Below are 17,465 nucleotides of genomic sequence, written 5' to 3'. Positions count from 1 at the left end.
TGCTCAAGACCCAGCCAGTAGTACATTGGAGATGGATCTGAATCGAGTTAGCCTCATCTCTGCTCTTTTAGCCACCTACTCTGTTGTGCAAACAGGTGCAGTTAGGGTTGAGTCAGCCATGGGAACACTTCTGAAAGCTGATGTTAGTGGCTTGGTCTCTTGTCATCTGGTCCCATCTTACATTTCCTTTGGATATTTATATGCCTAGATATCTGCTTCCAGGTAAATGTGAACAAGGACTGGGGAGTTGGAGCCCTGGTTGTAGGATTATCTCTAAAGATGAGGAGATAGGAATTTGTAAAATGTTTATTTGGATTTATGTGCAGAATAGAAAGACAGATTTTGAAGGGTGTGGGCCAGTGAGGATGTCATCATAGTAATCTTAGTATGAAGTAGTACTTCACAGTTTAATATAATTGCTATCTCTTACTGCCAGTGTAATCCATACTTGGATGTTTTCTTTGAACATTCATGCATCAATTGCTCTTGCTCTCTCGCTGAACTGACGTAGTCAAGAGACCTCCCATTTCTGCCTTAATCTGTGCTCTTACAGTGATGTTGCCCTCTGCTCACCAGTTCTTGGGTTTATTTCACCTTTTCTACCAGTTTTGAACATGTTTGTGAAGTAACAAAGGTACTTGTGTTCAGTGTGAGTTTACTATCCCTTTTTTTCTCTAGTGCTGAGTCCTGTCCCCCGTCATCCATTCCCTGTGCCTACCCCACCCCACTCCCATGTGTGTGTGGGGGTCTGTCTTATGTGACAAATCAAGGAGAAAGGGGGTCTGTATACTTGTGATGATTTTTATTTGTGGAGATTGGCTGTAAAGCCAGAGTCAGCTCCACAGTAGGGCACTTGAGTAACACTCCCATTTGATACCTGTGTGTTCAGATTCTCAAGATTTGTTTAATTTTATTCCTTTGTAGAAGTCTGGAAGGTTGATGACCTGATAGAGAGAATCCCAGGAAATGAAGAAGAACATTCAAGGCAAGCTATTTCTGTCAATGACAAAACCCTGATTGAAGAGAGAGAGAATGTATTTGATAAAACATATAATGTGGAAACAAGCCTTGTTCCTTCAAGCATAATATCTCATACTTGTGTCTCATGTGGAAAGAATTTAGAATCTACTTCAGAATTAATTATTAGTGATGGAAGCTATGCAAGAAAGAAACCTGATGAGTGTAGTGAATGCGGGAAGATGTACCATGGAGGGAAACCCTATGAATGTAATCAAAATGGGGAAAGCTATTCTCAAAATGAAGAAAGTATTCTTCAGAAAATTAATATTTTGGAGAAACCCTTTGAATATAATGAATGCATGGAAGCCTTAGACAATGAAGCTGTTTTCCTTGCTCATAAGAGAGCTTATATAGGGGAAAAGCCCTATGAATGGAATGACTCTGGGTCAGACTTCATCCAGATGTCAAGTTTTAATGTATACCAGAGATCACAGATGGAATTGAAGCCCTTTGAATGCAGCGAATGTGGAAAATCCTTCTGTAAAAAGTCAAAATTAATCATACATCAAAGGGCCCATACAGGGGAGAAACCTTATGAATGTAATGTTTGTGGGAAATCCTTCAGTCAAAAGGGGACTCTCACTGTCCATCGGAGATCACACTTAGAGGAGAAGCCCTATAAATGTAACGAATGTGGGAAAACCTTCTGTCAGAAGTTACATCTCACCCAACACTTGAGAACTCATTCAGGTGAGAAGCCCTACGAATGTAATGAATGTGGGAAAACCTTCTGCCAGAAGACCCATCTCACCCTACACCAGAGGAATCATTCAGGAGAAAGACCCTATCCTTGTAACGAATGTGGGAAATCCTTTTCCCGCAAGTCTGCCCTCAGTGACCATCAAAGAACGCATACAGGAGAGAAACTTTACAAATGTAATGAATGTGGGAAATCCTACTACCGAAAATCTACCCTCATTACACATCAGAGGACACACACAGGAGAGAAACCCTATCAGTGCAGTGAATGTGGGAAGTTCTTCTCTCGAGTGTCATACCTCACTATACATTACAGAAGTCACTTAGAAGAGAAACCCTATGAATGTAACGAGTGTGGGAAAACCTTCAATTTAAATTCAGCCTTCATTAGACATCGGAAGGTACACACAGATGAGAAACCCCACGAATGTAGTGAATGCGGGAAACTCTCTCAGTTCTCATATCTCACTGACCATCCTACAGCTCCTTTGGGAGACAAACCCTATGAATGTAATGAGTGTGGGAAAATCTTCCTTGACAGTTCAACCTTCAATGGGCACCAGTCGCTTCCAAAAGGGGAGAAATCCTATGAATGTAACATCTGTGGAAAATTATTTTCTGAGTTGTCTTACTACACAATACATTACAGGAGTCATTCTGAAGAGAAACCCTATGGGTGCAGTGAATGTGGGAAAACCTTCTCCCATAATTCATCCCTCTTCAGACATCAAAGAGTGCACACAGGCGAGAAGCCCTATGAGTGTTATGAATGTGGGAAGTTCTTCTCTCAGAAGTCCTATCTTACCATCCACCACCGAATCCATTCGGGAGAGAAGCCCTATGAATGTAGTAAATGTGGGAAAGTCTTCTCTCGGATGTCAAACCTCACTGTACACTATAGAAGCCATTCAGGAGAGAAGCCCTATGAATGTAATGAATGTGGAAAAGTCTTTTCTCAGAAGTCATACCTCACTGTACACTATAGGACTCATTCAGGAGAGAAACCCTATGAATGTAATGAGTGTGGGAAAAAATTCCACCACAGGTCAGCCTTCAATAGCCATCAGAGAATTCACAGGAGAGGTAATGTGAATGTACTGGATGTAGAGAATCTCCTGTGAAGCCAAAACCCTCTGAGTATGACGAAATCTAATAGGGAGTTGGATGTCATTGAGAGTTCGTGTTTCTGAATGGGGAAAACCATTTAGGCATTAGATTCATCACCACCTGATTTCTCACAGAAAGGAATCCCTAGGAATGCAAGAAGAAGCAAAGCCTTCAGCAAGGTCCTACAACCCATTGGGCACAAGATAATTTATACAGGAGTGAAACTTGATGAATATTTAATATTTATTTTGGAATTCAAATTGTATTTACATATCAGGGAATCATACCAAGGCAAGATCTGTCAGAGTGATGAATGTGGGAAAACATATTGTCTTGGAAATTGTTATACTAAAAGCCATATTTCTGATGTAAATTCCAGTGTTTATAGGAAAACTATCAGAAGCTCTCAGCTCTGAATAAACAATTGTATAAAATGAAGTTTTGGAATCATCAGGAGTTTAAAATGAGGACAGTAGCATTAAACACATATATGGCAGTTTCTATCATATTTTAAAAATATGGTCTAACAGCAATTCTATGCAAATTTGGGGTTGAATTTTTGGGAAAAGGCAGTATTCTAATTTGAGTCTTAAGGTGGCAAAGTGTACTAATACAGGCTATATGTTTTTGGTGAGACATTTGCTAGATACTGGATAATTAAATACATGATTTTCTATTGGGAGGCATTGACAAATGAGTTTCTAGTGAATGCCCCATCAATAAAACCTAAGCTGTGGGTTTTATAGTGATTTCAACTACATTTGAGCAAAAAAGATTTTTAAAACACTATTTTCATAAACTATGCATAGATGACTTGGAGTTAAGTCTGGGTCAGTAGAAGGCAGCATCCACATTGTTATCTGTAGAATACACACAACTCTCATGCCACTCCACTTGTCTAATCAATAGGTTTAAGTGCACAGTATGCCAATACAATGTCTTTCAGAAACGTCATCTCTCCTTTTATTTGACATGAATATTATGTCATTTTTGTGTGCACTGTCCCTCATTCCCAGTATTTTGGAACAAATACAAGTTTCTAGCAGTGTCCTTAACTCAGTGTCCTTTCTCCCCTTATTCCTCTCTGGAAGAGTTTGTCCACCATTTCCTCACATGACAGATTCATCTGAACCAATCATGATAATTCCACTCCAGTTGCCAGTAATTGTTTATATGGTCACATGACTTAGTTCTGGGCCAAGGAATGTAAGGGTCATTTAAAAATCAAAAATTAATCACTGGACTACATCACATGGAAGCAAGTAATCTAAGATGCAAAGAAGTCACGTGGTAAGGTTAACATCCATTTGTGTTCCTCATAAGCTATGAATTTGAAAAGAACTTCTCTACCTGGATGAAAGGTATTTAAAACTACAAGCACCAGCATATCTAATACTAAAATATTGAAAGTTTTCTCCAGGTTGCAAAAATGAAAAAAAGATTAAAAAGGGTATCTCCTGTCACTAATTATATTCAGTATTCTGCAAAAGGACCTAGCCAGGAGAATAAGGGAAGAAAAATAGTTAAACAGTAAGGATTAGAAAGAAGGAAAACTTTTATTTTCATTTGACATGATTTTGTACATTGAAAGTTCTGAGGAATGCACAGATAGTTAGAATTAATAAATTTAGCAAGGTCCCTACATACAAGCTTATTATGCAAAAATAGCTTTTTAGTATACCAGCAGTGAACATAAAAAAAATGAACATCTTAAAAGCAATGCCACTTACAGTAGCATCAAAATCCTCAAGTGCCTCGAGGGAAAATGACCTAACACCATATTTTTAAGAATAGTGTCCAGAAAAATAATTCGCAGAACTCAGAGATATATCTAGTTCCTGACCTCCAGCACGGTCTTAAAAAGATACCAATTTTCCCCAAAATTAATTCACATGTTCAGAGCAATCTTAAAAGTCTTAGTAAGTTAATCAAAAGTAAGCTAACTCTAAAATTCAAATGAAAATTCAGAAGACCAGTAATAGTCCAGGCTATTGTCTGGAATAGGTGGAGTGAAAACTTACATTGTCAGATATCAAGGAAGGCCTGTCCTAAAGCTGCAGAAGTTATAATTGTGTGGTATTGGTACAGAGATAAATTGACTATTGGGACAGAATAAAGATTCCAGAAACACCCATATATAATACAGTCACTTGTTTTTTGATGAAGATGATAATGCAGTGTAATGGAAAAGGTACTGTTTAATAGAAAAAATGGATTGAGATGGATTACAGATCTGAATATGGCATGTAAAATAAAGCTTTCAGAAGAAAACTTAGGCTGTATGTAACCTTATAGTAAGGAAATTTTTCTTAAGACCCCCTCCCATCACTAAACTATAAAATAAAACCAGTTAGTTTGGATATATTAATTTTTTGGAACTTATGTTTGTCAAAAGGACCCCATTAAGAAAGCAAATAGGCAAGAAACGGGGAGAAGGTACTTGCAACTCATGTATCTGACAGCAGACTTGAGTGTAGAGGAGGAGTTGGTGATCATTTTTGGAAGGGGCCAGATAGTAAGTACTTGGGACTTGTGAGCTAGGTAGTCTCTGTGAACATGTCTGTGTTTCAATAAAACTTTATTCACAAACACAGGCAACAGTCTGGATTTGGCCCGAAGGCCACAGTTTCCAGCCCTGGATCTAAAAATTGAAAAAGAACAGTTATAAATCAACAAGAAAAAAATAGAAAATGGGCAAAAGATTGGGACATCCACTTAACAAAAGGGAATATCTAGATAGCCAGTAAACACAAAAAGGTATGTTATTTTTGTTAGTAATCAGGGAAATGCAAATTTAAAACACTATGTGGTACTACCACCCGCCCACTGATACGGTTAAAATGAAAATCATGAAAAAGAAGTTTTGGCAAGGATGTAAGCAGCAGGAAGCCTACCCTACTGGAGGTATTGCCAGCTAGTTTGACCATTTTGGAAAGCTGGCACTTTGAACGTGCATATACCCTTTTAACACAAACCTAGCAGATAGGTGCACTTATATCAACCAAGGGACATGCTAGAATATTCATGGCCTAAAACTGCACAGACCAGAATTCTCTGAAGGCATGCATGCTGTAGAATGAATGAACCTAAGTGGTATGTTTCATTGCAGAAGACTACATACAGTGTTGAGAACAAGTGAACCGTAAGTATTTGCAGTGATAGCTCAGTTTCACAGAGATGAATGACGGAAGCCAGACACAGAAGCATCCACACTGCATGACTCTGTAACATATAAGAAGAGAAAAACTTGTCTTTACAGTTAGAAATCAGGATAGCAGCCAGCTGTGGAGAAGACTGAAAGAGGGTATTTATCTGGTGCTGGTAATACTGTTCCTAAATCTGGGTGCTGAGTATCTGAGTGTTCTGTACACTTAAGATATGTCTTTTTCTGCATGTATATTTTAAAATCCTGCATCATTTTGTGCAGGAAATATTCTTTAGAGTAGTTTTAATGGCAACTACAGAGATTTCCTTCACTGTGACCTTAAAGCTTAATATAAAGTATATTTTAAGTAAAATATTTGAAAAGGTGACAGGGCCATTACATATTTTGTCATCCTATCCTTTTGCATATATAAATGGGTCTGAACTGCCTCTTCCAATAAAGAACTAATGTGTGTAAACATTTTATATTCTCAAATGATTTTTCACATTCTGAATTTGGGATGCGCCTTCTGCATTACCGTCATAGAGAGGACTTGCTTGGAGGTAAATGCAGTAATAATGAGGACTTTGAATCGATGGGAAGTAGTACTTCTGTTTCCTTTTGGCAAATGTGAGATACTCCAATAACAGCACAGGGGTTTGTGAAAGAATCAGCCCAAGCTTTGTGTCATAAAGAGCGCGGGGTGGGGTAGGGTGGGAAGACTGCTGGCTGAGCTCAGGGGCACAGCAAGGGTGAAGGACCACGGGATGGAGTGGACTATGTGCACTTGATTTGATTTCCTCTTTCTCATACTAGGCAAAGCTTGAAGTTTAAACAGATTAATGACTTGCTAAAGGAGCAGATTGGGGCTTGATGGTATGCTCCCCCACACCAGCTGCCTGTTTATTCTCTCCATCTGCTAGGCTTAACCACTAGGCATGTTAAGGGGAGTCAGGCACAGCCATGGCTCCCCTTCCATACCAGCCTGAGCCTGCCTCTTTCATCATGGGGTTGCCTCCTCCATCCCCATATTTACTACTGCTCAACTTGGCATCAGTAAACTTTTCAGATTTTTCCCCCTGAAGTCTCTTAAATACGCCAGATGTTAACGCTAGACCTCTTATACTTGAGGGTGAAAGGACCCGCTGCTCTTCACTGCATCCTAAATAATGCCCAGTTCTGTGGTCCATCCAACTAAGTCCTTTAAAGAGAGGGAATGCATGACCCATCGCACAACAGCGTTACAGTATTCCCCAAATTAAATTATTCAAAGGCTTTGAAGAAGTACAACAAATATGTAATCCCCTATCCCCTGCCCAGTCACCACTGAGGTAATCACAACAACAACAACAAAAAAAAAAGTCGCCTTTCACGTTTAAGAAATCAGATTGCTGTAGTGCCTTTCAAATTGGGGAGCTAGTTGAATTGTTCACTTGTGAGCTGAGTATGGAGTGAAAATAATGCTGAGAAATCCTCCAAGGGAAGACAGGACAGTGGTCTCTCAATGGAAGAACATGTGGCCTCTGGACAGCAGAGAAACAGGTGCAAATATGGCATCTGCCCGGCACAGCTCCAGAACTGTATTCACACAACCGGCTGACTTGAACAGGAAAGCCAATGCTTAGCTCAGTACCACCAGACCAACCCTCAGCCTAGCAGGACCGAGGAGTAGATGGAACACACATGCAAGATTCAGCACCCTGATGCCATACCTCCCAAAACTAAGCTTTCCCGGCAACAGAAGAAATTTGGCTTATTTTAGTGGTTGGAAAGGAAGGAGAATCCTTTTGCAGCATGATTGGTCGGCTGGACAAGCAGGAAGTCCACACCAGCTTTGCCAGCTTTGGGGCACTGGGAAACAGTGTGAGTGGCTTTTCCTGCGGGCAAGATTGCAAGAAAAGGGGCTCTGGCAAAATCTGAGACTTCGGCCACTAAAAAGGAACAGATTGAACACCTCCGCTGGATAAACATCCTCAAAGAAAGTGTATTGGTAATGTGAGGTAGGAATGGAAAAGAGGTGAAATGTTGAATATGAACAGAAGATTCAGTAGTTCAGGTGAGCCGGTGGTTGATAGCTGAGAGGTACTGCGTGGCAAGCAGTGTTTGCAGAGCACCTCAACCAAAATCGAGGAAATGTGCTGAGGAAGGGGTACAGATGGAGGTTTCCGCAAGATCACAGGAGTCCCCGAACTGGGTGCAGAGGGGGAACTACTTGAGGGGGGGGGGTACTTAATTTCATATATCTGGCAAAAAAACCAAAATGACCTTAAAAGAACAGCTGGTGCTCAAAACAGAAAAGATAAAAAAATCAAAGGATGTAAGGATACTGAAGATAAAATTTTGCAAGGCAATCACTCAGGATAATTTCTCATCTTCCGTTTTTGGCTGTTGTGAAGTTAATAGGAACCAGATTTGCCCTTCTGACTAAACTGAAAAATTGGACAAATTAAAGTCCCGGCATTGGGACAATGGGCACAGGACGGTGCCCCGCAGGGGCGCCCAGCGCGCTCCCTGGACATCTTCCGAGCCACAGGGCGAGGAAAGGCACCCCAAGCCGCTGGGTGGGCTTCGCAAGCGGAACACAGGAGAGCCCCCAAACCTGTGACTCCAGGGCCTCGCTCTACAGGGAGAGGTGTGGCTCTGGCCTGGGGCGTGGCCTGCTGTGATCGGGGCGTGGTCAGGGACAGAGGCTTGTCCCCACTCCAGGGGGTGTGGCTAAAGGATGTGGGTGTGGTTATACCTTGAGGGTGTGGCCATAGTAGGACGATTGGGTGGTGTGTAACAGCGAGTGGGGCGTGGCTGTCCGGGGGGCGTGATCTTTGGAGGTTGGGTGTAACAGTCAGTGGGGGCGTGTCCAGAAGCGGGGCGGGGCTCGGGGCGGGGCGTGGTCGGTAGTGGGGCGTGGCTGCGGTTGCAGACGGCGTCCGAAGCTTCAGGGGCCGCTCGGACGAGAACCGTCTGGATCTAATAGCACTTGGGGATCCGGCAGCCAGCGACCGGCTGTGGGCGGAGACGAGGGCGGCGGGAAGACAAGCAGGCCTGCGGGCCGGTGAGGACTGTTGGAGGCTCGGGCGTGAGGGCCGGGCCCCCGGGGCGGTGGGCCTGGCATCGGTAAGGGGGAGGGGACGTCCAGAAGGGGGTGAAGGGGGGATTGGGCGGAGTGGGAGGCGGTGCCTGGACAAAGGGCAGGGCCTCTGATCTCCCGTCCCTCGCCGCCTCTCCAGCCGCCCTGCCTGCCGGGCCATGTGGCACCCGCTGGTCCTGATGCTGCTGCTGTTCCCTGCCGTCTCCATCCCCAGCGCCACTGCCGCTCCCATCCCGGATGCCAGGAGCCAGGACAGCCTGCAGATCGTGCTCCAAGGTTGCAACTGCCTCTTGGGGTCTGGGGAGTGGAAGGAGAGAAGAAGGGCGGAGCAGACAGCAAGAGAAGTCAGAGGAACAGAGAGGAAGGGGGAGAGATGTGGAGAGAGGGGGTCTGAGGGACAGAAATACGATCATGTAACAGGACAGACGAAGGGCAGGGATGAGGAAGCGGGACGGAATAGAGACAAGAGACCGAGATAAGCACAGGGGACAAAATGGGAGTGTGGTCCGGCTGGTTTGACCCCTAGGGTCAAAGGGTGGACAGGGAAGGGGGTGGAGGGACAAAGAGCCCAGCCTGGAGGGGACTTGCTGTGAGACAGGGACAGCTTCCCCTCTGCCCCAGGGGCTTAGAGGCCTCCCCAGGAACTGCCACCACACAGAGGAGCAGTAGCACCAGAAAGCCCCTCCTAGAGCTCAACCTGTTCTCCTTCACCAGGTGCTCAAGCTGGAGGAAACAGAGCGCCCTGGGCATTCCCAAATCGAGTCCCTCACTCTGGCTGTCCTCCTGGGTTATGAGGTGGCTGCTGTGGTGGTGCAGCCCCAAAGCCCAGGAAGCTGGCCTGTAGTTCTGTGAGAAGCCTCCATGGCTACAGGCCATCTACAACAGGCTTCTTAAAGGGGGCCCACCTGGAAGGGAGACCTGGGTCCTCCCTCAGCTCAAACAGCCCACCCCCAAGACCTACTTCAGGCTAATCAGCAGCTGTCGGGGCTGGGGGTGGGCACCAGGGCACTGGCGGGGGACAGACATGTATCTTTACCAGCCCCCATCCTCAGCTCCATGTAGAAATAAAGTTTCTTACAGCCAGCTGTGCTATTTCTTTCACAGCCAGTCCCCATCACCTAGCCAACCAAAAATAATTTCTTCCATCTAATTTACAAGCTCCTGTGGCAGCAACATGGTGTGTGATGCTTACCAGAGAGTGTGGCTCACATTTAGTTCTCAAAAACATTTTGTTGACAAGAATAGATGTACACAGTTGAGTCCACTGCGTGCTGTCTGGATGGACCCCCTTCTCTGATGCTCCAGCCCCAAGCTCCAACTTCAATATTGCCTAAAGTGGTGATCACATTGGACTGTTTAAAAATATTAGAGTCCTATTGTCCTAATGATGAAATTGAAGATAACACATGTTGATGGGTCGGTGAAAAGAAATAGGTCATTCATCATGGGGGACCTCTACCTCTGTTCATAGGTGAAGAAGCACTATTTGTTAAATTAAGTTGTGAGGTTAAAGTGATGACATATTCCTCTTTGGTTCTGTGTTCTGGTGTCTGTGTGTCTGGGCCTATGGCAACATGGGCATGGGCAACTATATACTCCAGCCTGTGAGGGTAGGTCCCTGCTTGATCCAAGCCAGAGGAGCTGGCCCACAGTGGCAGCTACCTTTAGTAGATGGTGGAGCCAAATAAACGTGGGGACATAGAAAAAAGGGGCAGGCAGGGGGCTGAGCTGGAGGCCAGAGAGGTCAAGACTGCTGATGGAGTGGGCCTGGCATAAGGCCAGATGGGTGGATCAGGTGGCAATTATAAACTGGGCTCGGGGGCACCAGTTAAGCATCTGGCTCCTGATCTCAGCTCAGATCTTGATCTCAGGGTCGTGAGTTAAAGCCTCACATTGGGCTCCATGCTGGATGTGGAGCCTATTGAAAAACAAAAACTGGGCCCAGGCAGGGCTCAGGGTGCAGAGCTGGTGGAGGAATAGCTGTATAAGGACCCACGTGAGCATACCTGATGGAGATATCAACCAGCAAGAAATGGTTCCCTAATGGTGCAGGGGGAGCCTGCAGGATGGTTGCTGTGCCCTATTTTCAAGCCACAGTGTGACTCAGGTTGCTCTTCGGGTTGTCTCTCAGACCTCAGGCTGATGGAACCATCCAATCAAATGGCAGCTGCTTCTGCTAACAAATTCCTATCCAGTGTCAGCAGGGCCTGGTATTGGGACCCTTTATATCCTTGGAGCCTGTGCCTCAAATCTCCAGACAGGTGGGTCCAGCTGCTGGTTCAGTCTCTGTGCTAGGGCTTTGCTCATCCTCTTCCACTGCCTAGACTGCCATTGCTTCTCCTCACCTCAACCATTAAGATGAAAAAGCATGAGACATCATTACAGAGCCCATAGAAGATATTATGAACATTCTATGCCAGTAAGTTTGAAAATCTGGATAAAACAGCTTTCTAGAAAACACAACTTAATGAAACTGACACAAGAAATGGAATCTACGGTTTAAAATATTCCCATTAAAAAATCTACAGGCTCAGCTCACCTCAGTAGCAAATCCTTAACACTTTAGAAAAATATTAATGGCAACCTTACATAAACTCCTCAGGGAATAGAAACTGTGTGTGTGTGGAAACCAGAATAGCCTTGTTGGAAAACCTGAAACATAAATTTTGAGAAAGGAACAATTTCAATTCTATATCTCTCAAAAACACAGGTGCAAAGATCTTAAGGTATTAGAATGAATCACCATCCTAAGACAAATGTGGGAATGGTGACTTAATTAGGTAGAAAAACTCAGCCATAAGTTGCTGACCATGAGCTATGTGTGTGCGCGCGCATGCACGCTTTCAAGAGGAAGGAGAAGCAAGTTTGGGGTTTGGTCAAAAGCAGAGAAATGGCTTTCCAAGAGGGGAGGGTAAACTCAGGTCCTCCCATGGTTGGGATCTGTGGGCTGGCTGCTGCCCATAGCCTGGGTTCATCTCTCCTAAGAGTACTGGGCTCTGGGCACTTTGGTTCTAACCTGGGGTTAGGGCAGGCTCCAGGCTCAGGTTCCCTCTGGGGCTGAGACTTGAAGGTGGAGGCTTGAGGGCCAGAACGCAGGAATGCTGGAAACAGCTAGCACATTCTGTGTGGCAACAACCTCAATGTATGTTGGGGTGGGGGGGAATGGGCAGGGAACAGCTCACTACAGCAGCCAGTTCATCCTGATGATATAACTCCTGTTCACATCCAAACCTATGCCTAGAAATTCTGTGGGTAGTGAAGGGCAAGGGGTCCCTGAAGCCACACAGGAAGAACCTGCTCCCAGGATCCTTCATTTTGGCAAAATTAGGAACTGAGATAAAGGTCTTGGGGGAAGAAGATCCCCTTCTCACTGATGTCATGGACCAGCCCCAAGACAGAGATGGAGACAGAGGTTCAGACACAGGACGTTTTCAGGAAAACCCCTGTGTCACCCCCAGGTCAGTCTGCCCTGTAGAGAATTTCAGAGCCCCTGTAGGGATGGATTGGGCCAGGGGCTGAAGGGGAGTAGCTGGTGCCCCCTACTGTACCACTTAGGGCTTTGGGAAGCATGGGGAAGAATTGGGAGCCCAAGGAGGCCCCTCTAGTTGGAGAAGATTCATGCCTCAGGAGTAGAACAGACTGACCTTTTTCCCTCTGGGGCATGTAACCACTCTAGAGAATCAGGGTAAGGTCCAGTGTGGGGGGTGGGTGTGCAATGCAGAACAAGAGTGCAAGGAAAGACACATGGCTCCTGTCCTCCCCCAGAAGAGTCTGCTGCAATGTGACTGCTCCCCCTCAAAATCTGGGTCTCCGTTTCCCCAGCTGTAAAATGAAAACAGGAGTGGCACTTCCCCACAAGAGGGGCACTCCCATCCTCTTAGGCTGTCACTTTTGGTCAGAAATGTGGAGCCTGAGCTCGTAAAAAAGTGTTCTGAACAACTCTTTGTCATCAATGGCTTGGCATCTCTTGATCACAGGACCAAACTACTGGCTTAAGTTGTTTACATCTCCTCTGTGGTCTAGCTCTTGAAAGTGCACAAAAATCATAATATCCTAATATCTTTGTTTGCCTTCTTGCCTGGTCAAAAACATCTCCTGGTTTCTCCCCATGCTAAGAATGAAGGCTTGGTCCCACTTTCTCTCTCTCTCTCTTTCCCTGTTCCTGCACATGTTGAAGCTTCATGTGGTCAGCCCTGCATGGCACGATGTGCCTCTGTCTTGGGGGAGCTTGTCCTTTCAGCAAATGCCCTCCTTCCTTTGCCTGGGAGGACAGTGCTCCCTCTCTATGCCAATAGAATCTCTGACCCAAGGGGCTCCACTAGGAAAATATGAAATTTTTTGAAATTCCAATTTAGAGGGACAAATACCAAATTTCTTTTCCAGAAAGTTACACTACTATCAACTGTGTGTGAGAAAGCTCGTTTCCTCTCATCTTTGTCAGCTCTTGATTCAGAAACTTTAAACATTTTTTGGCCAATATTTTTGCAAAACCAAAATATTCTATTTCAATTTGTTTTCTGTTTATTGATTCAAGAGTACACCTGCGGAGAACAGGCACTTCCATAATGTAAGAATGAGGATCTCTGAAAATCTTCTGTTTCATAAAAGCAAAAAAAACAAAAAAAAACATTAATGAAAACAATTGTCATAATCAACTTTTCCAGAACTTTGGAAATTGACCAAAGGCTCACAACAATTTGGGGAGGCTTTATTTAAGAAAAATGGCTGAATATAAGAACAGTGAACTTTGGGGCATTTACATTTGCCCTATTTCCATCCTCTCTCCCCAGCTCTGGTGTAGTCTTGAAAACTAGCAACCTCTGAAACACAGGAGCAGTGCAAAGCAGCATCCTAGCAGCCATGGGAGGGGCTGAATGGGCTGAAGCTCCTCAGAAGCCCCACCCTCAGGGAATTGTCAAAACTCAGCCTGTATGGCAGCTCCCTAGAAAACCGCTCCCCAGTAAAACCCTCTCCCCAGGGCATTTGTCAAAACCAATTAATGGACTTTTAATCACATTGTAGCTATCTGGGGTGATGATATCAATTGAGTCAAACATGAGGCTGGCCAGGAACGTAAAAGGAAAATTTGGTGGGACACCTGGGTGGCTTGGTGGTTGAGCATCTGCCTTTGGCTCAGGGTGTGATCCCGGGATCCTGGGATCGAGTCCCACATCGGGCTTCCTGCATGGAGCCTGCTTCTCCCTCTGCCTATGTCTCTGCCTCTGTGTGTGTGTGTGTGTGTCTCTCTCATGAATAAATATATTTTTAAAAATTGGGGGGATGAGAAGCTCTGACTTATTGCCCCTTGCCTAGGAAGCCATGCACATGCCCAGGAAGTACCATGGACAACATTAGTCTCTTTCTGGCCTTGAGACTCTGGGCAAGTGAGAAATAAAGGCTAGGGCAGAGCTGTTGGTTGCTGGGACAGTGAGGGTGGCCCCACACACAAGGGGCCCCTTGGCAAAGCCTGGGAGACTTACCGGTTTAAGGCATGTATGGAAAGCTCTGTCCAACTGTTAGCTGAAAGCTAGGATAACTGAGCAAAGGCTTCACGCAACAAAGAATACAGACTTTACAGAATTAATCAAAATCACCAAATAAATAGCCCAACAAAGAGCAAAACTTCTGAGAAGTGGGAAGAGAATCTCATTGCCACATTTTGTTATTTAAGACACCCAGTTTTACGTAAAAAGAGAGAAGATACATGCAAAGAAACAAAAGCTGGCCTATACACATAAAATAAAAAAACATTCAATAGATACTGGTCCTGATAAATCCCAGATGTTTGGTGGACTTAGTAGATGAAGACCTCAAATAAGCTATTACAAATATGTTTAAGTAAATTATAAAATCTGTGTTGATGGGTTTATAAGATATAATTGTTATGACAACAATTGCACTACAGGGGAAAAGAAAACATAGGTATCGTGGAAGATTGTTTTTGTATACTATTGATGTTAGGTTCGTATTAATCCAAGCTAAGTTGTTTTAAATTAAGATGTTAAATCAGAACACAAGAAATAACAAGTGTTGGTGAGGGTGTGGAGAAAAAGCAACCCCTGTGTACTATTGTTGGGAATGCAAATTGATGCAACTACTGTGGAAAACAGTATGAAGATTCCTCAAAAAATTAAAAATATAAATACCACTCTCTTCAACAAATGGGAAAATCGGACAGCCACATGCAGAAGAATGAAAGTGGACCATTTCCTCACACCATACACAAAAAATAGACTCAAAATGGATGAAAGACCTAAATGTGAGACAGGAATCCATCAAAAAATAGACTCAAAATGGATGAAAAACCTAAATGTGAGACAGGAATCCATCAAAATCCTAGAGAACACAGGCAGCAACCTTTGTGACCTTGGCTGCAGCAATTCTTACTAGATATGTTTCCAAAGGCAAGGGAAACAAAGGCAAAAATGAACTATGGGGACTTCGTGAATACAAAAAGCTTTTGTGCAGCAAAGGAAACAGTCGAGGGATGCCCGGGTGGCTCAGCGGTTTGGTGCCTGCCTTCAGCCCAGGGTGTGATCCTGGAGACCTGGGATCGAGTCCCACGTTAGGCTCCCTGCATGGAGCCTGCTTCTCTCTCTCTGCCTCTCTGCCTGTGTCTCTGCCTCTCTCTGTATCTCTCATGAATAAATAAATAAAATCTTTATTAAAAAAAGGAATCGTGGGGATCCCTGGGTGGCGCAGCGGTTTGGCGCCTGCCTTTGGCCCAGGGCGCGATCCTGGAGACCCAGGATCGAATCCCACATCAGGCTCCCGGTGCATGGAGCCTGCTTCTCCCTCTGTCTGTGTCTCTGCCTCTCTCTCTCTCTGTAACTATCATAAATAAATAAAAATTAAAAAAAAAAAAAAGGAATCGTCAACAAAACCAAAAGATAACCAACGCAATGGGAGAAGATATTTGCAAATGACATATCAGATAAAGGGCCAGTATCCAAAATCTATAAAGAGCTTATCAAACTTAACACCCAAAGAACAGGGCAACCCGGTGGCTTAGCGGCTTAGCGGTTTAGCGCCGCCTTCTGCCCAGGGTGTGATCCTGGAGACTCGGGACCGAGACCCACTTCGGGCTCCCTGCATGGAGCCTGTTTCTTCCTCTGCTTGTGTCTCTGCCTCTCTCTCTCTCTCTCTCTCTCTCCTAAGAAATAAATTTAAAATCTTTAAAAAAAACAAAACACCCAAAGAACAAATAATTCATCTCAGGAAATGGGTATAAGACATGAACAGATATTTCTCCAAAGAGATACAAATGGCCAACAGACACATGAAAAAAAAAATGTTCCACATCACTCAGCATCAGGGAAATACAAATTAAAACCACAGTGAGATACCACCTCACACAAGTCAGAATGGCTAAAATTGACAAGTCAGGAAATGATAGACGTTGGTGAGGATGCAGAGACAGGGAAACCCTCATACACAGTTGGTGGCAATGTAAGCTGGTGCAGCCACTCTGGAAAACAGTATGGAGGTTCCTCAAAAAGTTGCAAATAGAGCTACTCTATGATCCAGCAATTGCACTACTGGGTATTTACCCCCAAAGATACAATTGTAGTGATCCAAAGGGGCATCTGCACCCCAATGTTCATAGCAGCAATGTCCACAAGAGCCAAACTATGGAAAGAGCCCAGATGAAAAAAAAAAAGAAATGAAAAAAAAAGATCCCAGATGTCCAAGATGAAATCTTGCCATTAAGCAAGATCAGAGAAAGACAATTATCATATGATCTGACTCATAAGTGGAATTTAAGAAATAAAAGAGAGAGGGGCAGCCCGGGTGGCTCAGCCATTTGGCGCCGCCTTCAGCCTGGGGTGTGATACTGGAGACCCGGGATCGAGTCCCGCGTTGGGCTCCCTGCATGGAGCCTGCTTCTCCCTCTGCCTGTGTCTTTGCCTCTCTCTCTCTGTGTCTCTCATGAATAAATAAATAACATCCTTAAAAAAAAGAAACAAAAGAGAGGATCATAGAGAAAGAGAAGAAAAAAGAAAACACAATGAAATCATCGAGGGAGACATACCATAAGAGACTCTTAATCATAGGAAATAAACAGGGTCACTGGAGGGGAGGGAGGTGGGGATACAGGGTAACTGGGTGACGGGCATTCAGGAGAGCACGGGATGTAATGAGTACTGGGCATTTTATAAGACCGATGAATCACTGACCTTTCTATCTCTAAAACCAATAATACATTACATGTTAATTAATTGAATATATTATTTTAATTTTTATTTATTTATGATAGTCACAGAGAGAGAGAGAGGCAGAGACACAGGCAGAGGGAGAAGCAGGCTCCATGCACCGGGAGCCCGATGTGGGATTCGATCCCGGGTCTCCAGGATCGTGCCCTGGGCCAAAGGCAGGAGCCAAACCACTGCGCCACCCAGGGATCCCCGA

At 44.4% G+C, this 17,465-nt stretch overlaps 1 protein-coding gene across 4 annotated transcripts in view; it reads left to right on the top strand.

The window, feature by feature from the left end:
• LOC140638862 (RB-associated KRAB zinc finger protein-like) overlaps nt 1-10,139 on the top strand; it is a 28,222-nt gene extending 18,083 nt beyond the window's left edge. For 3 of the 4 annotated variants that reach the window (XM_072836928.1, XM_072836929.1, XM_072836927.1), the window contains exons 5-7: nt 925-985; nt 9,196-9,332; nt 9,771-10,139. In XM_072836928.1, the coding sequence (XP_072693029.1) occupies nt 925-985; nt 9,196-9,332; nt 9,771-9,850 (278 nt within the window). In that variant the 3' untranslated portion in view covers nt 9,851-10,139. Of the gene's footprint in view, nt 1-924; nt 986-8,832; nt 9,021-9,195; nt 9,335-9,770 lie in introns of those variants that run through there. The other variant, XR_012035820.1, reaches the window with a different exon arrangement.
• The last annotated feature ends 7,326 nt before the right edge of the window (nt 10,140-17,465 follow it).

The sequence above is a fragment of the Canis lupus genome, chromosome 8 (assembly GCF_048164855.1).
Source record: "Canis lupus baileyi chromosome 8, mCanLup2.hap1, whole genome shotgun sequence".
Lineage (NCBI taxonomy): Eukaryota > Metazoa > Chordata > Mammalia > Carnivora > Canidae > Canis > Canis lupus.
The sequence above is the reverse complement of the archived record's forward strand: the minus strand, read 5'-3'. Positions and strand labels throughout refer to the sequence as shown.